The sequence below is a fragment of the Mustela lutreola genome, chromosome 9 (genome assembly GCF_030435805.1).
Source record: "Mustela lutreola isolate mMusLut2 chromosome 9, mMusLut2.pri, whole genome shotgun sequence".
Classification (NCBI taxonomy): Eukaryota; Metazoa; Chordata; class Mammalia; order Carnivora; family Mustelidae; genus Mustela; species Mustela lutreola.
In genome coordinates this window covers 24,580,979-24,604,004 of record NC_081298.1, presented here as the reverse complement: position 1 = coordinate 24,604,004, position 23,026 = coordinate 24,580,979, and the positions used below count along the sequence as shown (strand labels likewise).

Sequence of the window (23,026 nt, the reverse complement as noted above, 5' to 3'; positions counted from 1 at the left end):
GTCTAACCTGATATCATCTTAGTGTATAAGGAAATTATCAATGAAACATTTTATATTCATTTTTAATACTAAGTTTTCAAAATCCAGCATTTTTTTATGTGTATAGCTTATCTAGATATGGACCGGCCACAAATTTTGAGTTCTCAGTCACCACATGTGGCTCGTGGCCTCTGTATTGGACAGTGTAGGGCCAGGGCCTAAGCCCTTCCTGTAGAGTCCCCCCAGGTGGGCATGGCCTACCACATACCAGCGAACGAATGGGGTGTTTTGTTGTATGAGCTTGGCCACTTTTATTTGAGCTTCCTATTGGAACTAGCCCTACAATGTGTTTAGCCAGTCTCTGTGTGCCCTGTGCATTTTTTTTTTTTTTTTTTTTTTTTTGAGCTCCTTGGGGAACAATCTGTTTCTTTTAAAGATTTTGTCCATTTATTTGTCAGAGAGAGAGAGAGAGAACACATACAAGCAGGGGGAGTGGCAGGAAGAGGGAGAAGCCGGCTCCCCTCCGAGCAAGGAGCTCCTGCAGGACTCGATCCCAGAACCCTGGGATCATGACCTGAACCGAAGGCACCCACCCAACCGACTGAGTCACCCAGGTGTCCCATCTGTTTCTTTTCTTCTTTGTCTTCATCTTCGTCTTCTTCTTCTTTTTTTTTTTCCAAAATTCTTACAGTGCCTGGCGTCAGCATTTCAACGATATAGCACACATTTTTGGAAGCCTCTGTAGAGATGAGTCAGAGGCCCCTGTCTTCAAAAAGTGAGGGAAGGGCAGCTAAATAAATGATTGTAATTGGAATGGGGGGCTGGGGAGGTATGATGAATGCAGCCGGGAGTAGTGTTCCAGATTTTTAACAAACCTGGAGAGGGCTAAAGAAAGACCAGTGAGTGGAGATTTGAGGCAGTAGCTGTTTACCAGTCAGGATTTAAGCATTCAGGAGGTGGACCCCTGGAATGGTGGTGTCGTGCGCAAAGCTGAATGTGAGTGTAGGGCCTTGAGTACAGTGTCCGACACCAGGAACATGATAGACAGCAGGGTAGATCCAGCAGCACACGGCGGGTGCTCTGTGACCCCTTCCTGAACGTTATGGCCCTCTGTCCTGACTCTTCCTCTGCCAGTCTCAATGCCTTCTTCCCTGGTTTTCTCAACAGGATTGGGCCAGTCCCTGTCAGGTGCCCCACAGCCCCAGGCCTTGCCTGCTGCAGATGAGGACGAAGGGGACAAACTAGAGGCCAAGCAGGTTGTCCTCATCGATAGCTCCTACCTGTGCCAGTTCTGCCCCAGCAAGTTTAGCACCTACTTCCAGCTCAAGTCCCACATGACCCAGCATAAGAATGAGCAGGTAAGCAGATGGTGGGCAGCAGGAGTCCACAACCACCGGAGATGGGAGACTCGGCTGGTGCTGGGGTCTTGAACAGTGCCTAGAAAGGGACAGGAGTGCACCCCAGTTGCAGTGAGCTACCATCTAATCACCTGTGATAGGCCAGGATTCCCCTCTCTGGGTGAGGCCACTGTGGTGCTAGGCCAAGGGAGAAAACCCAGCTTTTATACGTCATACAAAATAGAATCCGGACATGAGAAAAATTCTCAATACTCCAAGGAAATCTAATGTCTAACCACCTACTATGGGGATTTAGGACCACAGTCTTTTTTTGTTTTATATTTTTTTAATCGAGATACAATTTGCATCTCACAAAATTCACCCTTTTTGAAGCATACACTTCAGGAGCGCCTCAGTGGCTCAGTCAGTTAAGCGTCGGACTCTTGATTTCGGCTCATTTTGGCTTTCAGGTCATGGTCTCAGGGTAGTAAGATGGAGCCCTGTGTCTGGCTCCACGGTGGGCTTGGAGCCTGCTTAGGTTTCTTTCTCTTCCTCTCTCTAAAGTAATAAGTAAATAAATAAATAAAGAGAATTTTTTTTTTTTTAAATTTCAGAAAAATCTAGAGAATCTATAGGTTGAAGAATGCATTTGTTAGATGCTGGACACCCTGCTGAATGCTTACATTCAAAATTGTATTTAATCTTCATAACAACCTTAGCAATAGGCATTTTCAGTACATCCCAATGCAGAAACTGAGGCCCCGAGGGGCAAAGTGCCTATCCAGAGTGACCACCAGTAACTGACTGGGTCAGGGCTCAGAGCCCAACCCCATGTCATTAATTACCTTGCAATATGTGCTCCCCAGAATGCAGCACAAAATCCAGCATGTTTTGTAGTTTCTAGCTTTTTTTTTTTTTTTTTTTAACCTATAATGGGGATCTGTATATACATATAACTTTGAATTGTATTTTTTTCTGATAGCTTTTTATTTATTTTTTTATTTTTGGGAGAGATTTTATTTATTTATTTATTTGACAGAGATCACAGAGAACCAGGCAGAGAGAGAGAGGAGGAAGCAGGCTCCCTGCTGAGCAGAGAGCCTGATGCAGGGCTTGATCCCAGGACCCTGAGATCATGACCTGAGCTGAAGGCAGAGGCTTTAACCCACTGAGCCACCCAGGCACCCCCTGATAGCTTTAAGAAAAAACAACAACTTTCTCTTTTGGAAGAACTGTAGATTCACAGAAAGTTACAAAGATAGTAGGGAGCGGTACCTTATACCCTTCAGTCAGTTTCCCTCTATGGTTACATTGTGTGTGTAACTACAGCCTGAGAGCTACACCAGGAAACTGACATGGGTATAAAGCTATGTGTAGTTCTTTGTCATTTTACCTGTTATAGGTAAAATCTGTGATCACAGTACAGAACAATTCCATCACCACAAAGATCTTTCTCATTCTACCTGTCATTATTATACCTGCTCTCCTCTTTCCCAACATTCTCAGCCTCTGGAAACTACTTATCAGTTCTCTGTTTTTATAAGTTTGTCATTTTGAGAGTGTTGTATAAGTATAATCATCCACATGGGGCCTCTTGAAATTGTTTTTTTGTGTTTTTCTTTCTTCTTCTTTTTTTTTTTTTTTGAGATTGGGTTTTTTTTAATAAGCGTAAATTCTCTTGGGATTTGTGCTTTCTATTTTTTTTTTAAGAGATTTTATTTATTTATTTGACAGAGAGAGAGAGATCACAAGTAGGCAGAGAGACAGGCAGAGAGAGGTGGGGAAGCAGGTTCCCCGCTCAGCAGAGAGCCTGATGTGGGGCTCGATCCCAGGATCCTGACATCACGACCTGAGCTGAAGGCAGAGGCTCAACCCATGGAACCACCCAGGCGCCCCTGTGCTTCCTATTTTTTAACCTAATTTTTTATTCTGAGAATTTTCTCATGTCACTGTTTTTTTTAAAAAACATCATTTTTAACAGCTACACTTTAAGAAATCCTGTTTTAACATGTAAGATATAAACTATGTTTTGCTATTTAAGCAAAACCATGGTGAGCGTCACTATAATCAAATCCTCATCTAAATCTCCTGACTTGTCCCTTATCCTAGATTCCCAGCAGGGGATTAATGGTGTTAAGTTGGGACACCCTTGGGGAAAAACACAGAAAACTTTGACTCAGATTGCTTAAACAATTAAGAGGCTTGTCATTGCAACCCAGGGGTATGGAAAACCCAAGATTGCACAGCTCCAGGCCTGAGACAGTCATTTGACTCAACCCAACATCAAGGACCCAGTGTCCTTCCACCTCTTACCTCTGCCACCTGAGGATATGACCTGGTTCTGGACTGATGGGTACCTGTGGTCCTGGGATGGTAGTCACTCTAGGCAGTGGTCTAGGCATAGCAAAAATAGGCTGTCTTCTCTGTGTCTCTTCTTTCTTAGAAGCCCTCTGTAGATTTCTCATTAGTCAGAGCCAGTGGGTGTGCTTGATCACTTAGGAATTCATTATTACTCTGCAAATAATAGACAACTAGCTTACTAGTTAGGTTTTATTTCCCTATGTCACAAGAAGTCCCTAACGATAACATAGTGAACCTGAGCCAGAATTTTACATAACTCAGTAAGGAAACTAGAAGGATGACAAAGCAAGTTCAAAAGGGGACCTAGAATACTGGTATTCATACATACATATAGTTAGGTCAGTGAAAGAAAGGAACATTCAAATAAGATGGTTAAGGTAGATTAAAATCTGGTTAATGTCCTACAGGGCAATAAAACCCATGACCTTTGGGGATATCTCTGCTACCTGACAAAAATCATTTGTATTGGAGCTGTTTTCTGCAAGTTAATATTTAACTCTAGAGTCAGGCTCCTAATCCATAGTAAATAGTCAAAACAAGGCACAGCCCCCAGAGAGTGGGATGACCCTGGGCAGGCTTGGTAGATAGCACTTCTCAGGGTGAGATCCCCAGAGCTGTGACTTTGGCACCCGTCACCTGGGCACTCGTTAGGAAGGCCTGTCTTCAGGCCCTCCACACCTGCTGACTCAGATGGTCTGGGAGTGGTGCCTGGCAACCTGTCACTGCGGTGGTCGCTCAAGTCAGAGAGCCACTACTCTAGTACAGCACTGGAAGGACACGATGTCATCTTTTCATTGCATTTCCCGTCTTGGAGTAATTTTCCTAAAGATACCAGGTCACACACAGCACCTGAGGGAAAGGTCCTGGGGCCCTGTGACTGGCTGAGAAGAGAGGACTCTCTCATCAAGATAAAACCGAGCTCCAGGAGCAGGGGCACAGGGGAACCATCTGCCTCCCATCACTTGGTCTGTGTCTTCTTCCCTCAAGGTATACAAGTGTGTGGTCAAGAGCTGTGCGCAGACGTTCCCAAAGCTCGACACCTTTCTGGAGCATATCAAGAGCCACCAGGAGGAGCTGAGCTATCGCTGCCACCTCTGTGGCAAGGACTTCCCCTCGCTCTATGATCTGGGCGTGCACCAGTACTCCCACAGCCTCCTGCCGCAGCACAGCCCTAAGAAGGACAGCGCAGTCTACAAGTATGTGGCCTCCCCCTCCCCCTGCCCACACCCCCTCTCCCTGCAGGGACCCCAGGGCTCGGCCGCCTAGCTCCTTCTGACTGCTGAGGACCTGGGGAGAAGATGCTGGCCCTCCCTGTATCGTTCTTCAGTTTGGTAGACATTTAGCCTAAAAAAATAATGTGAAAAAAGGAAAGCACTATTTTTTCATTCATAGTGGAAAACAGATATTTTTTTCCCAAACTAAAACTAGTATGAAAATATGATTTTGTCTGATCTTCAAAATTTAGGTTACAGTCAGAATGGTACACAGACCCTTAGAACAGAAACAGAATGAACAAGCACATACTGGAAAGCAAAACTGATAAAAATAAGATTCACTTGTTTTATAGTCTATAAAATTCAGGTTAAAGTTGAAGCCAGAGGCTGATTCTTAGAATGAGCAAGGAATGAACCAGGTGTAGATTTTATTGGGGGTAATTTTTTCTGAGAATCCTTTATATCACTTTAGTCTTCCATGGTGGTCATAGAGAGCATCCCTCTGGCAAATGAAGAAAGGCTCCCTCAGTTTTGTCACAAGCTTTTAATGCTTGAGTCTTCAAACCATTCTCATTGAGCTTTTAATCCCGTGACTGTCCTCATTGAGTTTCTCTTATTTGGTGGTTTTCTGGTCCCTCTTCCAGACCCTCCTTATGGGTTATCTGCAGGTGCCCAATATCACTTTCTTTCTTAATTTTTTTTTTTTAAATTTTATTTATTTACTTGACAGCAAGAGATCACAAGTAGGCAGAGAGGCAGGCAGAGAGAGGAGGGGAAGCAGGCTCCCTGCCAAGCAGAGAGCCCGATGCAGGGCTCGATGCCAGGACCCGGGGATCATAACCTGAGATGAAGGCAGAGGCTTTAACCCACTGAGCTACCCAGGCGCTCCCCAATATCACTTTCATAACTGTGAGATCACACCCACATTTTTGCCCTGCAGCCATTTTGCCGTGTGTTCAACCAATGCCACAAAGCCTAGCTCATAATGCATGGGAATCGGTATTAGTGATAAACAAGGAGGGGTATTTGTCAGGGGCCTTCTCCCAGTTCTTAGTGAATATTTTCATGTTGGAATGGTTTTGATTTTCTGTACAAACTTGTGTGCATAGGGATTTATCCAATAACCTCTGTTAATGAGGCGTAACTCCTGGGTGTCACTCGGGGCTTCAGAGATAAGTAACAACAGATCCTGAGCCTAGAATGCGTGGGCTCCTTTGGGAGAGAACACCTACAGGTATTGTGATAAAATGTTAATATATATATTGATATAAGGTATACAAGAAGCACAGTGGGACCTAGGGCTGGGAAGGTGTCCCCGAAGCAGTGCTATCTGAACTGGGTTTTGAGGGAATGAGTAAGAGTTGGTCAAGTAGGTAGGGTAGAATGCATTCTTAGCAGAAGGAACAGCAAGTGTAGAGATATGAAATGAAATAGCAATTGGTTTAGAATGATCATTGTGTATAGTGGAAGTGGGAGAGCATTTTGTTTTTTTTTAAAGATTTTTAAAATTATTTATTTATTCATTTGACAGAGAACAGTGAGAGAGGGAACACACACAGGGGAGTGGGAGAGGGAGAAGCAGGCTTCCCACCTAGCAGGGAGCCCAGTATGGGGCACGATGCCAGGACGCTGGGATCATGACCTGCGCGGAAGGCAGAAGCTTAACCCACGGAGCCACCCAGGTGCCCCGGAGAGCATGTTTAGATGTGGCCTAAAGGGGATGGTAGGGCCACGGTAAGGGTAAGAAGGGCCTGTAGAAATCACAAAAGCTTTGAGAAATTGACAAGGGGATTGGGACTTAAATGGGTGTAGGGCAGCTTGCCCTGGAGGAGACTGGGAACTGGAGCCAGAGAGGCAGGAAACCCAGGCAAAGCTTTGGCCAGTCAAGGGACAGAGATTTTCCATTAGTGATGGATAATTCCCACTTGAACTCAGGGCACATTTTCTTTTGCTTTTGCCTGATTGATTTGTGAATCATCTGTGAGTGTGTGGCTTTCTGGAGTGAGATGGCAAGTAAAAAGAAGGGACCACCTACTATGTGCCAAGCTCTGACTTGGGGACGTTGATCCCTGCAATCCTGGGAGGGAGGCGGTGGTATTAGTCAGCTCCAGCTACAACAAAATGCCACAGACACAGAATCTTTTTTTATAAGGGTACTTTGTGGGGCTCCTGGTGGCTTAGTGGGCTGAAGCCTCCAACTTTGGCTCAGGTCATGATCTCAGGGTCCTGGGATTTAGCCCCGCATTGGGCTCTCTGCTCAGCGGGGAGTCTGCTTCCCCCCTCTCTCTCTGCCTGCCTCTCTGCCTACTTGTGATCTCTGTCTGCCAAATAAATAAATAAAATCTTTTAAAAAAAAGATTTTTATAAGGGCACTTTGTCATCATGAGGACCCCACCCTCCTGATCTCCTCAAAACCCAAACACGCACACATACCCACACCCACCCACCAAAGGTCCCATCTAAAAATCTGTAAATACCATCACATTGAGGGCCAAGGCTTCAACACATGAATTTTGGAGGGACAGTTTAGTCCATGACCGTGGCGTTCTCCCCCTTTGGAAGACGAGGACACTGAGGCTCAGAAGGAGAAGTGACCTGCTTGTTAGAATAACAGTGTCAGCACAGAGCTGAGATTCGAATTCTTGTCTGGAACCTTGGAAGCCTCCTAGCTCTGGTCTTGGAATTTGTAGGCTGAAGGTTGAGCCCAAAGCCCTGTGTCTACAGTCAGTCTCTTCTCCTCTTCTTGTGTGAGGGTTACAGTGCCAGGAACCCTTGGTAGCCATCAGCTCTCCTGGCCCAAAGGTAAGGTCCGAGGAGGCAGGCCACCATCTGGATGACCCAAGGGTGGAATGGTGTTCTGGGTAATGATAAGAAGCCACCTGCCTGTGCTCAAATCCCAGCTTGACTACAAGCCCTGGAGATGACCTTGGCAAGATATTTGGCCACTCTGAGCCTCAGTGTCCATATCTTTGAAATGGGGATAACTATAGGGCCTTTTTACGAGGATCAGGTAAGACAACCGTGAGGCTCTCAGACATAAGACGTGGAACATCACAGGGGCTCAATAAATGTGATTGCTGGAAGTTATTATTTGTACAGTTTAGATAGGCTTGGCTGCATGCAATACAGGCTCCAAATAATAGTGGCATCAATGAGGGAGAATTTATTTCTGTCTCTCAGTAATGTTTGAGCAGGTATAGTGGCTTCATCCTGTTTCCAGGTGTCTGGGCCCCATTGGTCTATCTGTTCTGCCAGCTTTGGACCACATTGCATTGGTCTATCTGTGTTGCTTCCCCAAACCCCAAACCCTTCAAGTGAATTTTATGCATGCCACTTTATATATGCTATATATTTACTTTTTCCTTTTAAAAATAAGATTTATTTTTTTTCCTAATTACAAAAGTTACCTATGTTCAATGCAGAGAAAAAATATTTTGTAAAGATTTTATTTATTTAAAAAAAAAGATTTTATTTATTTGGTAGAGTGAGTGAGAGAGAACACAAGGGGTGGGGGGTGAAGAGAGAGAGGGAGGAACAGATTCCCAGCTGAGCAGGGAGCCCAACATGGGGCTTGATCCCAGGACCCTGGGATCATGACATGAGCTGAAGGCAGACGCTTAACCCACTAAGCCACCCAAGTGCCCCGAGAAAAAGATATATTTTTTAAATCGCATAAAACCCAAAACTCTGCCAAGCAAAAATAATCCTTATTATCCTCTTGGTACATGTTATTTGGTCTGTGTCTGTAATGAGCATGTTTGTAGATACAACTACCACAGGCTACATTGGAGTCAGGTCATCCCAGACACAGTTAAGACCAGTGAAAATTCATTGTGCCTTTTTCATGTCTTACAACTTCCAGCAAACTGAATGAAACTTAATGGGTTTACTCTGTACACGTGCTGTGCGGTATCACTTTAAACTATAATGTGGATATCTTCACATCTCAGCACAAACAGACCTGCCCCAGCCTTTTCAGTGGCTGCTTATTATTCCATTGTACGTGCCAAATTTATGTAACTGGCTCGTGATTGCAGGATAGTTAGGTTATTCCCAGTTTTTCATTATTACCTACAGCACTACAGAGAACAACTTTGGACATCTTTGCTCACTTATAAATAAGTTCCTAAAAGTGATTTTGCAGGTCCGACGTCAATGCGGGAGGGGCATCTAGCTGGCTCAGTCAGAAGAGCGTGCGTTTCTTGATCTCAGGATTATGAGTTTGAGTCCCACATTCGGTGTAGAGATTACAAACAAAAAAAAGTAATAATAAAAACTAAAAAACAATTTTTTTAATCAATGAGGGCTTTTAAAAAGAGTGATTACCTACTTCAAAATAATAATTATTGGGGTGCCTGGGTGGCTCAGTGGGTTAAAGCTTCTGCCTTCGGCTCAGGTCATGATCCCAGGGTCCTCGGATCAAGCCCCGCATCAGGCTCGACTCAGCAGGGAGCCTGCTTTCCTTCCTCTCTCTCTGCCTGCCTTCCTGCCTGCTTGTGATCTCTCTCTCTCTGTCAAATAAGTAAATAAAATATTTTTTTAAAACGTTTCTTAAAAAATAATTATTTAATAATTATGTGTATATAGTACGATATTTGATTACTAAAAAAGAGCATGAGTGAAAAGAAATTCCCTGTCTACCCTGAGCCCCTTCCCATACCACAGTTACTTTCAGGAACTTACTTTGATGTGATTTCAGACCTCCAGAAAAAAACACGAGCACTACAGAGGATTCCCATATATGCCCTTCACCCCAATTTTCCAAACGTTAACTTTTCAACATCTATTCTGTATTATGTTCTGAGCTATTTGAGGATAATTTGCTGACACAATGCTCTTTTACCCTTTGTCTTTAGTGTATATTTTCTGGAAAGAAGGACAACCTCTTAAAGAAGCACTGTGCAGTTATCAAATCAGAAATTTAAATCAATACAGTTCCGTTTCCTAACCTACAGACCTCATCCATAAATTTCCAGTTGTTTCAATAACATCCTTTATAGACAAAGTAAATGTTTTTTCTGGCCTGGGATCCAAGCCAGGATCACAGGTTGCGTTAGATCGTGTCGCTTTATTCTCCTTTAAGCAGGAACAGCTGCTCATTTGGTCTTTGTCTCCCATGACTGTGGTATTTTTAAAGAGGATAGGCCGGTTATTTTGTAGAATGTCCTCACTTGGGGTTTGTGTGATTTGACCTCAGGTTAGATGCAGGATTGGCCCTCTTGGCAGGAAATACCAGAGAGTAACTCTCTGTCCTTAGCACACTGTATCAGCAGGCACATGACATGGGTTTGCCCCCGTACTGAGGATGTCACCTTGGATGACTTAGGGTGGCATTTCTGGCAGGAAGTTTTAATTTTAATGGTTCCTGCTACACTACCTCCCGCAGAAATCTGCATCTCCTCACCGCTGAGGCCCTTTCCTACCTCAGTAGCTTGGAACATCTCTGTACCCCCTGACCACCCACCCGGTAGCTCTGCTCCCACCTGACCTGCTCTTCCTCTCTTGCCATCTGGAGGCATTTAGCCTGTGGTTTTCAGAGTGTGGTCTGAGGAGGTCCCCTGGGCCTACCACAGGTGCAGCCTGCCTATGCGTTTCCCATGGTGGCCCTGGTGTACAGATGTCAGGGCCCATGTTTCTATTTTTAGCATGAATTACCCTCCGACCTGGAGCATTCCTCACTGGAACCTCGTTATAAATGGGTCCATTTGCTGGCAGATGTTTTTATGGTTGGAAGACTGGAGGGATCTTCTCTTCAGAGCAGCTTGCAACTGAAACTGTTTTGAAGGTTTGCCAGCCTGTGATGTTAAGAGTGGAGACCACGTTTTTAATGTTTTGTGATTAATGGGCTGTTTGGCACACTTCGTTTCCTTTGACTCTTGTGACAGTCTTAAAAATGAACGAGAGGCATGTCCATATGGGATTCCTACCCTATTTTGTAGATGAGGAAACTGAGGGTCAGAAACAAGAAGGGGCCAGGCCTGGATCCTTGTCTGTCTGACTTTTTCACATAATAGATTGTCACTGGTGCTCAAATCAGGTTATGAACAAGACAGATATGGTCCCTGCCTCCAGAGCCCCATTGCTGGCGAAAGACAGATCAAATCAAGTAAGCACATAAATAATAATTATAGATAACAAGTGCTAAGAAAAAAACAAAACTGGGTAGGGAGTGCCCTGGGGGTGGTCCACAGGGGACAACTTGAGACAGGGTACTCAAGGAAGGCATCTCTAAGGAGGTGACATTTGAAGTGAGACTTGAAGGATAAGAAGGTGCTACCCAAGGGAATATTTGGGGGAGAGTGTTCCTGGTAGCAGGAAGAGCAGATGCAAAGGCCCTGAGGCTGGAGAGTTTGGTGTGTTCAGGGTGTATTAAGGAGGCCAAGGTGGCTGGAGCAGAGTGGGGTGGGCTGTGGAGAAAGATGAAGACTGAGAGGTAGGAGTGGTCAAGCCATTAGGGCCTTGTAGGCCAAGGTGGGGTCTTTTGAGCAAGGATGTAACATGGTCTGACTTTCTTTTCTTCTTCTTCTTTTTTTTTTTTTTTTTTTTAATTTTCATCGAAGACTCCCTCTGGGGCACCTGGCTGACTCAATCAGTAGAACATGTCACACTTTTTAATTTTATTTTTTGTTTTTTTTTTATTTGAGAGAGACAGAGAGAGAGCTTGAGCAGGGAAGAGGGACAGAGGCAGAGGGAGAAGGAGGCTCCTCACTGAGCAGGGATCCTGACATGGGGCTCTATCCCAGGACCCTGGGATCATGGCCTGAGCCAAAGGGAGAGGCTTAACTGACTGAGCCACTCAGTTGCCCTGAGAACATGCGACTTTTGATCTCAGGGTCATGAGTTCAAGCCCCTTGACCTCCCCCCCCCTTTTTTTTTTAAAAGGAAAAGAATGAATTAAGTGTAGAATTTTGCCTTCCACTGTTGCCCTGGGGGGAGGAGAATGGCTGATGCTGGGCCAGTCTGGCCTCCTCACACTGCTGTGTCACCTCTCCTGCTCCTTCCCATGTAGGTGTGTCAAATGTGTCAACAAATACTCAACCCCCGAGGCCCTGGAACACCACCTGCAGACCGCCACTCACAACTTCCCCTGCCCTCACTGCCAGAAGGTGGGTACCATGCCCTTTCCCCCTAGGGCCATGATTTGGGGTGAGAGGTGGTAGAGCAAATACCTCCCACTCTCCTGGGCACGTCCCCATAGGTGACACTTCACCTGTGAAGAGGAAGAGCCCTGCATGGCCCAGCTGAGCCACTGGATAGCACATGTGTCCACCCTGCGGCTGCCGCTGGGCCAGGCTCGGCCAGGCTGTGCTGATGTGGGGTGAGGCCTCTCCTGGGCCCAGGCCCAGCCTCGGCACAGCGGCCTCCAGTTTCCTGACCTATTACTATCCTTCTTGCTCTGGGTTCTTTCCAGTGAATCTGAAAGCCATCACTAAAGCCTGATGTTCTCATTTCTAATTGTCTTGGAAACATCATCATTTTTGTCAGGTTTATTTGTTTGAATCAGGTCCACACACTCCAGCCACTCTGTTCATCAACAGGTGCTCCCCACCAGTGCTCCTTTTTTTTTTCTTTTCTTTTTAATTTATTTGTTGAAGAAACTGGGCCATTGGTCCTGTGCAGTTTCCTGAAGTCTGGATTCCGCTGATTGCATCCGCCTGGTGCTTTAACTGGTTTCCCTAGTCTACTCATTTTCTCACAGCCTTACACGGTAGATTTTCCAGGACAGCCCTAGTAGCATGTCAGCCACATGGTAGATGTTTCTAATTATGCAGATAGCCTAATTTGGGGCTTTGGAATATGTGTTCCAAAGAAAAGGTATCATGGATTGAACAAGAACCATGTGCCAGATACTGTTCAGAGCATTTGATCTGCATTGAGTCATTTAACTCTACGAAGCATACCACTACTCTTCCCATTTTGCAGATGGGGAAACCAAGGTACAGCAAGCTCTCCCAGCTAGGACATGGGGGGGCTACTAGGTAGTTGGGTTTGTAACCCTGACTACTTCTCTGTAACAAATGAATGAAAAAATGAACGAATGCCTTTCCTAAGGCCGGAGAGGCAGGAGATTTTGGTTTCTGTGTTTCCGGCTCCGTTACCTTTTCATTCAGTTTCTTCAGTTATGTAATCATTTTTGTCATTCATTCTTTTGCATGTGTGTCATTTGACCCAGGCCCTGTGGCGGTGAATGAAAGCTCCTCTTCCCTCGTAGGGATCTCATTTAAGCCACAGGTTATGATTCAAGGGGTCAGATGGCAACTTTAAAAACGTAGATGCACAGGGGTACCCTCTGGCTCAGGTGGTAGAGCGTGTGACTCTTGATCTCGGGGTTGTGAGTTCAAGTCCCACGTTGGGGGTAGAGTTTACTTTAAGTAACAAAGAAACAAACAAATAAATAAATAAAATGTATATGAACATTCAAGGGTCGAGTTTGTACGGCCCTCTGTGGCACTTCAGAGAGGGCTTCACAGAAGCAGTGACACCTGGGCTGTGTCTTGATGGCCAAGTGGAAATTTGTCAGGCAAAGAGAGAAGGGCCTCCTGGGTAGGAAAAGCAGGCTGGCAGGAGCTCAGAGCAGGCGTTATGGGGGAGTCGTCAGAGCTGTGAGGTTCTAAGGCTAAGCCTGGGCCCTGGGCCCTGATCTTTGACCCCAGTGGGCAGAAAGGAAATGGTTTCCATAAGTGTGGGAAGTGAGGGTGGTGAGGGCTATTGAGTCAGACCTAAGGCCAGCTCCTCTCTTCTGCCAGGTGTTTCCTTGTGAGCGCTACCTGCGGCGCCACCTGCCCACCCACGGCAGTGGCGGCAGGTTCAAGTGCCAGGTGTGCAAGAAGTTCTTCCGGCGGGAGCACTACCTCAAACTGCATGCTCACATCCACTCAGGTGCGTGCCCTGTGTCCCCCACCCCCAACTCCTGCCCAGCCCCCTGCCCGCTCCCCCAACTTCGTCTCTTTTCCCCTTCCCATCCCCCTCTGCCCTTTATCCCATCTTTCTCCAGCCCTCTTCTCCCTCCCCCTCCACTTCCTTCCCCACTCTTTCCTCATCTCCTTTCTGGCCACCTACCAAGCTGCCCTCTCAAGTGAACAAGGAGTTCCCACCAATACTAGAGTGGAGATGTACCTCTGGAGGTTGGTGGGGCGACCCTTGGCTCTAACCCAACAGCTCACTCGGACCATTCTGAGCCCCTTGGCTTGGGGTGGAGGTGCTGTTCTCCCTGCAAAATTCCCGCCCACACCTGGGCAGAACCCCCCTCCATGGTTCCCCAGTTGAGACACATTGACATTTTATTCTCTTTTATTTATTTATTTATTTTAAAGATTTTTTTTTTTTTTTTAAAGATTTTATTTATTTATTTAAGAGAGAGACAGTGAGAGAGAGCATGAGCGAGGAGGTCAGAGGGAGAAGCAGACTCTCCATGGAGCTGGGAGCCTGATGTGGGACTCCATCCCGGAACTCCAGGATCATGACCTGAGCCGAAGGCAGTCATCCAACCAACTGAGCCACCCAGGCGTCCCTATTTTAAAGATTTTAAAAAATCTATTTAATAGACAGAGATCACAAGTAGGCAGAGACGCAGGCAGAGAGAGGAGGAAGCAGGCTCCCTGCTGAGCAGAGAGCCCGATGCGGGGCTCGATCCCAGGACCCTGAGATCATGACCTGAGCTGAAGGCAGAGGCTTAACCCACTGAGCTACCCAGGCGCCCCCATTTTATTCTCTTTTAATCTTTAAAAGAGTATTACTGGGGCGCCTGGGTGGCTCAGTGGTTTAGGCCTTTGTCTTCTGCTCAGGTCATGATCTCAGGGTCCTGGGATCGAGCCCCGCATCGGGCTCTCTGCTCAGTGGGGAGCCACCTCCTCTCTCTGCCTGCCTCTCTGCCTGCTTGTGAGTTCTGTCTGTCAAATAAATAAATAAAAATCTTAAAAAAAAGAGTATGACTTAAGGGGCTTAAGCATCTGCTTTCAGCTTAGGTCATGATCTCAGGGTCCTGGGATCAAGCCCTGCTCAGCAGGGAGTCTGCCTCTTCTTCTCCCTCTGCCTCTGTGCACTTGCTCTCTCAAATAAATAAATAAAATCTTTAAAAAAAAGATTAGTACTTAAAAATTTTTTTTCATTTAAAAGGATTTAAAAGTTGCAAAAACCTGAATAGAAAATCCTTGACATTACAAAAGCAAATATGAAAAAATATATATATGAGAAAAAGAAAATAACCCCATCCTCTCACCTCAATGGATAATCCAAATATTTAAAAAATTTTTTTACTATGACCTATGGCAAAAAATATATTTTATACTACAGCCCAGGAAACACATTTATGTGCAGAGCATATACTGAAACAGAAATTTCATAAAACAATATTTTCTATTCTGTTTAATTTTAATTGTTAAAATAACCACCAGCAGATTGTAACTTGCAATTTGAAAAGTATCCCCAATTCCCCTCCCCGCAGATGACTGCAGTTAGCGGCTCTAGTCTGAGTCCTTCTGGTTTAATTTTGTATCTGTGCCACACGCTTGCTTACTTTTACATAATGGAGTGAATATTATAATTCTGTTATGTACCCTTTTTCTTCACTCATCAATATACATTGGAGATGCTTCTAGCAGTACCTTCTTTTTCTCAGCTGCATAGAATTCCTCCGTATTTACTTTTTTTTTTTTTTTTTTTAGAGTTTTATTTGACAGAGAGAGATCACAAGTAGGCGGAGAGACAGGCAGAGAGAGAGGGGGAAGCAGTCTCCCTCCAGAGCAGAGAGCCGGATGTGGGACTGATCCCAGGACCCTGAGATCATGACCTGAGCCAAAGGCAGAGGCTTATCCCACTGAGCCACCCAGGCGCTCTTTATATACTATTTTTTATTTAACCAGTTCCTGGGGATGGATACTAGGATTATTTTTAGCTGTTAGTTTGTATGCAAAATGCTGTGTGTGTCCCCTTGGCACGCTTTTGGGAGTATGTCTGTAGTTGTGTATTCTGTGCAGTGGAAATGCTAGGTTCCAGTGTATATGCAGTATTGTACTGAGTTTCTGTTTGGGATGATGCCAAAGTTCTGGGGATGGATGTGCTGGAGATTGTACAACCATGCTAGTGTATCTAATACCACTGAAATGGACCTTTAGGATGGCAAAAATGGTAAATTTTATGTATATTTTACCATAATAAAAGAAGAAAAAAGTACATGCTTGGTAATTTTGATAGATATTACCAAATGACTCTCTTTATAGTTTTAAAAATCATTATTCAAAAATAATACATGCCTTATTTAAAAAATGGAAGCAGCGTAGAAGTATATAAGGTAAAACTTCAGGTTGCCTCTTTGAATCCTAATTGTTACTGACGTTTTGGTGTGTACCTGCCCTCAGCTCTCTCCCTGCATCTTCTGTGTATGTACAACCACCTGTGGCTAGGGCTGTTTTGGAATATGAGGGTTTTATCTTTTCTAACAAAAGGGGGATTGTCTTAAGCTGTTCTACAGTTTTCTTTCCTCACTAGCAGTATGACCAGGAGCCTCTTTCCAGATCAGGAAACACAACTGAACATTAATCTGGACACATGACTGCAGAGCATTCCATCGTAAGGGCCAGAATTTCCTTAATCACTGGGTTGGTACTTTTCAAAAGGACTTTATTCATTCCAGAGGGAGAACAGGGAGGAAATAATGGCAGGAGATCCAAACAGCCCAGTGGCAGCCCTTTTCCACAGGACAGGTTATGACCCCTGCCCCCTGTCAGGTGAGAGCTGCTCTCCTCCACCTCCTGGTCCCCACGAGGCTCTGCTGCAGCCTATGCGGGGCGACTCAGGCAGACTCTGCATCACACTGCTGAGCTGGCTTCTTAGCTCACCTGGTACAGACCATGACCTTCAGTTTTCTCACCTAGTACTTCATAGTTTGTGGCAAGGATTCCATTAGATAAGGTATAATTCTCTCCTCTGTGGTGGACCCCATTTCGGTAGATGCCACAGCCATTCATTCACCCATCACTCAGGCCCACGTTAGATTCTTGACTCCCTTCCCCTCAGTCACCCCACAGTCAGTCCACTGGCCAAGGCTGCCCATTCCGCTTTCCTAACTAACATGGTCTTTTCTTGGCTACTTCCCACCCCTCCCCCCCACAGTCTGTCCTCTGCAGCTAGAGGGAGCCCGTGACACTCTTAAGTCAGATCTGTCCCTGCTCCACTCAGCCCTCTGGAGGCTTCTCATCTTACTCAAGAGTAAAAACCTAGGCCTCGCAGGCCCTTCCTGTTGGGCCTGGCTGTCTCACTGACCTCCCCTTCTGCCTCATGCTCCCTTCCCCACTCTGTTCCAGCCACACTGGCCTCCCCACTGCTCTTCAGACATACCACACACTCCCGCCTTTCCTTCTTCCTGGGACCCTGACTCCAGTTTCCATCATGGCTCGCTCCCCTACCACCTCAGGAGGTCTCCCCTCTTGCCTCATCAGAAAGGCCTTTCCCGACTGCCCTATCTGCAATAGCCCCCTCTTCTCCTTTGAGAAACAAAATCATGAGGAATGGGAGAGGCTGTTCTCTCCCAGGCCACTTCCCTAGAGGGGCTGCTCTCCGCTAGTGTACCCCATATTCAGACTCCCATCTCATGGGACTCGCAGTCCCCACCCCCCAGCTGTGTCTCTTCCTACAGGTGAGAAGCCCTACAAATGCTCAGTGTGCGAGTCCGCATTCAACCGTAAGGACAAACTGAAGAGACACATGTTGATCCATGAGCCATTCAAGAAATACAAATGCCCCTTCTCGTGAGTGGAGCCTGACATGAGTGGGAGGGGCCGATTTACCCGGCAGTGGGACAGAGAATTGTCAGGCCCGAGGTCCTGAAGGGCCTCTCTCCTTTTATCCTGTCGTGGGCCTTGCTACCTGACCTGCCTCACTCCCCACCCTGCTTCCTTGCCTGGCCTTTGGGGTAGAGGGGGAGTCCCTCATGCCCAGGGCTAGCACAGAGACCAGCAAGAGAGTTTGAGTCTGGTGAGCTCCCCCTGACCAGTGGTTTTGGGTTCTAGGACACACACGGGCTGCAGTAAAGAGTTCAACCGGCCAGACAAGCTGAAGGCGCATATCCTCTCCCACTCTGGTAAGTGATCGTTGGACCTACCAGGAGGGTCTGAACCGCTGGGGCGGGCCTCCTAGAAAGAACAGGTGCATCCCATGAAGCTTATTATGTCTGCCTGGTATATTCCTGGTATATTCCAGCCAACAGGCATTTGCCCTCCTCGGGGTCCTATGGAAGTAAGTCCAACACAGTGCCCCAGGCTGAGGGGGAAGCTTGCCTGAACGGAGATAGCTGTAAATCAGAGAGGTGCCCAGTGTGATAGAGATGTGGATCAGACGTGGAGGGAAATCCGATTCCAGCAGGGTCCAAGACATAGCCAGGCAGTTTCCTTGGTACCCTCAGCAGAGCAGGGCAGCTGGTGCATGGAGCAGAGTTCTCCAACCCACTCTTCAGCTTTCCAGGGGCTCTATGGCATTTCCTGGGGTGCTGCTATGTCCCCAGAGCAGCTCAGCTGGCTTTCCACATACCATTGGGTCTGGAACATGGTTTCTTGGCACTCTTGATATTTCCCAGTAGCTGATGCTTTGTCCCAGGGGCCTCCCTGTGCATTGTGGGATGTTTCCCAGTACCTCTGGCCTCTACCCTCTGGATGTCAGTGGTGTCTTCCCTGCAGTTAGGACAACCACAGATGTCTCCAGAGGACAAGCCAAAGTCTCTGAGGGGTAAAATTGCCCCTGGTTAAAAACCAGAGGTTTACAGAAAGGGTTTAGTGGCTAAGGGAAGTTTGAAAACTGGGAGAGTAGAGAGTTGAGGACTGAAGACAGAGGGCCTGAGTCTGATTCTTAGTACGACCACTATCCTGCTGCATTGACCGTCTCTGAGTCACTGCCCCTCTCTGAGCCTTCGTCCCAGGGAGGGTGAGGGGAGTAAGGCTCAGGCCGAGTGTGGGCTGGAGTTGACTTCATGGTAGACTTGGGGGCACCAGTGATTCACTCAGTGAGTGACTATTGAGAACCTATCATATGTCAGACTCGGGGTGATGGGGCAGAATCAGATGGGTAGAGCGCCCCCTGCCTCCCTGGGGAAGCTTTGCATTTAGTGACAGATTGAAAATGAACAACAAATGAGTAAGTATCTTACAGCAAAGTATGCAGAGTACAAAGATGGGAATAAACAGAAGGATGGGGCAGAGAAAGAAATGAAGCAGATATCGGGGGGCTTCCGGGAGGAGGTAACATCGGACCTATCCTGAGGGATGAGAAGAGCCAGTGAATAGCTTTCAGAAGGAGGAAGCAAGTGTAAAGCCTTGAGGCAGAGGAGAGACTAGGGGGATTGTTTGAGACAAGGAAATGTGAGTGGGAGGCATGGAGCTCTAAGAGCAAGTGAGGGGAAGGAGGGAATGGGGCTGAGAGGGGAAGGGGGTGGTCCAAAGCACCGGGCTCTGCGGAAAACTTGGGGAATCACTGGAGGGTTTAGAGCACAGAATGTCAGGGTCCTTTGTGTAGTTCATGAAGCCATCTCTAGTTGCCCTACAGGAATGGTCTGGGGGGACGAGGGTGAGGCAGACAGACCAGAGAAGAGAGAGATAATGGTGACCTGGCTAAGTTAGCCAAGATTTCGGGGCAGAGCCTGCTATTCTAGGCAGAGAGGATAGAGCAAGTGTGAAGGCCCAGAGGCAGGCGCCATCTTGGTGGCCTGAGGACAGGAAAAGGTGGGAGATGAGACTGGCAGGAGCAGAGCCCAGATCGGACGCGTGCTCCAAAGGCAAGCCGAGAGACTGGGTTTTATCCCTAGTGCAGAGGCGCGGTTGCAGACTAAGGGGTCGGGGTGCCTCTCACGGACTTCCCCTTGCTCCAGGCATGAAGCTCCACAAGTGTGCCCTGTGCAGCAAGTCCTTCAGCCGCCGCGCCCACCTCGCGGAGCACCAGCGTGCCCACACCGGCAACTACAAGTTCCGCTGCGCCGGCTGTGCCAAGGGCTTTTCCCGACACAAATACCTCAAAGATCACCGCTGCCGCCTTGGCCCCCAGAAGGATAAGGACCTGCAAGCCCGGCGGCCCTCCCGGAGAAGGGCAGCACCCCGCAGTGGCAGCAGTGGCGGGCGTAAGGTGGTAACCCCCCTGCCTGACCCGCTGGGGCTGGAGGAGCTGAAGGACGCTGGGGCTGGGTCAGTGTCCGAGGCTGCCCCAGGCAAGCCGCCCTTCTCAGAGCCAGACGCAGTGCTGTCCATTGTGGTGGGTGGCCCAGTGGGGGGTGAACCGGAGCTGGTAGTGCCCGGGCATGCAGAGAGCCTGGGCTCCAACCTGGCGCTGGCAGAGCTGCAGGCCGGGGCCGAGGGCCCATGTGCCATGCTAGCTGTGCCTGTCTACATCCAGGCCTCAGAGTGATGGACCCGCGGTGTTTGTTCCCAGAGCCCAGCCTGATGCTCCCCTGTGGTCTAGGACTCAGGGGCCGACGAGAAATCCTTCCCCATGGAAGTGAGCCATTGGCCAAAATCCTTCTGGAGTGTCATTTATGAACCCTCGCCTGTGGCCAGCCTGCTATGGCTCCTATTCTGCTGGCTAGGCCTTTGGCATTCTGGAATGTGAGGCAGGGCTGCCTACCGCTTCCAGGTAGGGGCACTGGAGGTAAGAGAGCTGGCCAAGCCAGCAGCCCAGGGTCTGGCTGGTCCAGCCTGGTGTCAGCCCACCTAAGAGAGAAGCCAGAGTGGTCCCGCCCGCCCCTCCTCGGGGCTGTCTCGGTGTGGCCTCTGGTCAAGCTGTTCTTCTGGAGGCCTGAAATGGGTAGAGCCCTTATCTGCTGGACCTTTTCGTTTACGGTTCCACAGGGTATCCGAGATGACTCTGTGACATAGGCATTTAGGCAACACTGGGTGTCACAGTTACAGTACAGCTATTAGCCAGATTTGGCCTTAAATCTAAGTGCTGCTATTCACTTGCTGTGTGACCTTAGGTATGTCACTTGCCGTCTCTGAGCCCTGTGTGTCTCTTCTGTACAATGGGGCTTATGACATTTCGACCTTATAGAGCTGTCATGGGGACCCAGTATGATGATATGTGCAAAGGACTTGGCATAGTGCTTGGCACTTGGAAAGTGCTCAAATGTTTTTTATCAAAACGTGTCCAACGGCTCAGGCTCGAGCGTTGGCAGTTCCTTTCTTTGCCCCTAGGTGGCAGCACTCCCTCCAAAGTGTGTGGGGACTGAGAGGGCCCATGGCCCCTTGCCCACAGCTGCGCTGCCCCCTTAGCCATGAGAGGTTTGGTGCTCCCACATTTCAGAACATGGCCATGGAAGGCGTTTATACTCACTTTGGAAAAATGCAGGATTCTGGGCCTTGCCCCAAACCCTTCAACATCAGAAACTTTGATCAGAGCCAGAGGTCCATCGCAAGCAGGCCTCTAAAATCAGTATTTGCCCCCACTGCCAGCACTCTGTCCCCACCCCCCAGCTGGTCCAGAGGGGAAGCAAGCCAGGCTTATTGGGAGTCAAGGAAGAGAAAAGGGGCCTTGACCAGGGTCTCCTCATTTCTATTCACAGCCACACTGCCTCAGTGATAGGAGAGGAAACCGAGGCCCAAGAAGGGACAGGGCAGGACGCAGCAGAGCTGTTGGACTCAGTTTGATGAGTTTGCTTGAAGGCTGGTGCATCCCTCAGATATCTGTGTTGGGGCTCTGGGCTGTAGCTCTGAGCAAACCCAGCTTCCCCTCAGGAAGGGTATGATACAAGAGGAAGGACCAATGAGGAAGTGGTATACAGCTGAGGTAGTGAGAGCTTGAAGTGCACCCAGCCCTCAAGGCCAGAGCAAGGCTGGTGAGGGCAGAAGGTCTCTTTAGGGGAGGGCACGTTTGAGCTGGTCCTTGACACAGGATGTTCTGATGGATGGATAAATAGGAAAAGGCATGCCAGGAAGAGAAAGTCATGAGCAAAGCCTTCAAAGTAGGATGATTCTGGGGCTGGTGAATGGATCAGGATGACCAGAGATTTGGGGGTAGTGGTTAGATCATAATAATCCCTTATATATTTCGAGCTTCCACATGATGGACACTGCACATACCACCTCAGCCCCAGCAGGTGAGAATTGTTAATTTCCTTATTTTACGGACGAGGAAACAAAGGCACAGGGAGGCAGAGCTCCTTGCCCAAGCTCACACAGCTAGTAAGTCACAGAGATGGGATTCAGGCTGGGGTGGCCTGCCTCTGTGTGCCATTAGCCACTTTCCTGTATTGAAATATAAGTTGATGTTGAATCAATTGTCGTTGGATGTTGGGTTGAGGAACTTAGACTGTTCTCTACAAAATGGAGGAGTCATTAAACGTTTTAAAAAATTGTGACATTGGGGCGCCTGGGTGGCTCAGTGGGTTAAGCCGCTGCCTTCGGCTCAGGTCATGATCTCAGGGTCCTGGGATCGAGCCCCACATCGGGCTCTCTGCTCAGCAGGGAGCCTGCTTCCTCCTCTCTCTCTCTGCCTGCCTCTCTGCCTACTTGTGATCTCTCTCTGTCAGATGGATAAATGGAATCTTTAAAAAAAAAAAAAATTGTGACATTAAAGAAAATGTTAAGAACCGTGTCTCCATCCCAATAAAACTACTTAAGTTATATTTCTGTCTTTTCCTGTCAGTGTGCACACGCATGTACATTTATCAATAATCATGAGGACTCGTGTTTACTAGGCACTTGTGCCATGCCTGTCATGTCCTGAGCACTTGGAGGTAGGTGCTACTTTTAATTCCATCTTAAACCTGAGATGAGGCAAAAGGTACAGTGAGGTTAAGCACCCCCAAATCACATAGCAGTATGTGGCAGACTCAGGCCACAGAACAAGTGAGATATCAAGGCCTAATATTTGATAGATATGTAATTGGACTGCAGGGAAGGAGACTGGAACCATATTGGGGTTCTTGTAACTACATCCCTCCTAGGTTGACAGATGGGGAGACTGAGGCCCAGGAAGGGGAAGACCCTTGGTCGAGGGTCACTCAAAATTGGCAACAGAGCTGCTCCAGCATTCCAGAGCACCCCATAGGCTCCCAAAGTTGCTGGAGAGGGTAAAGTGTAAAGAGAGGCTGTCCTGAGCATCCAAGGTCCCACAGATTTTGGCATCGAGCAGAGCTAGGTTTGAATCCTGGCTCTGTCCCTT

The 23,026-nt window shown here is 47.6% G+C and overlaps 1 protein-coding gene across 3 annotated transcripts in view; it reads left to right on the top strand.

Annotated features, from left to right (window-relative positions):
• ZNF341 (zinc finger protein 341) overlaps positions 1–22,224 on the top strand; it is a 44,965-nt gene extending 22,741 nt beyond the window's left edge. For all 3 annotated transcript variants that reach the window (XM_059133509.1, XM_059133508.1, XM_059133510.1), the window contains exons 9-15: positions 1,147–1,337; positions 4,665–4,873; positions 11,901–11,997; positions 13,639–13,771; positions 17,526–17,637; positions 17,899–17,969; positions 19,746–22,224. In XM_059133509.1, coding sequence (XP_058989492.1) covers positions 1,147–1,337; positions 4,665–4,873; positions 11,901–11,997; positions 13,639–13,771; positions 17,526–17,637; positions 17,899–17,969; positions 19,746–20,275 — 1,343 coding nt within the window. In that variant the 3' untranslated portion in view covers positions 20,276–22,224. The remainder of the gene's footprint in view (positions 1–1,146; positions 1,338–4,664; positions 4,874–11,900; positions 11,998–13,638; positions 13,772–17,525; positions 17,638–17,898; positions 17,970–19,745) is intronic.
• The last annotated feature ends 802 nt before the right edge of the window (positions 22,225–23,026 follow it).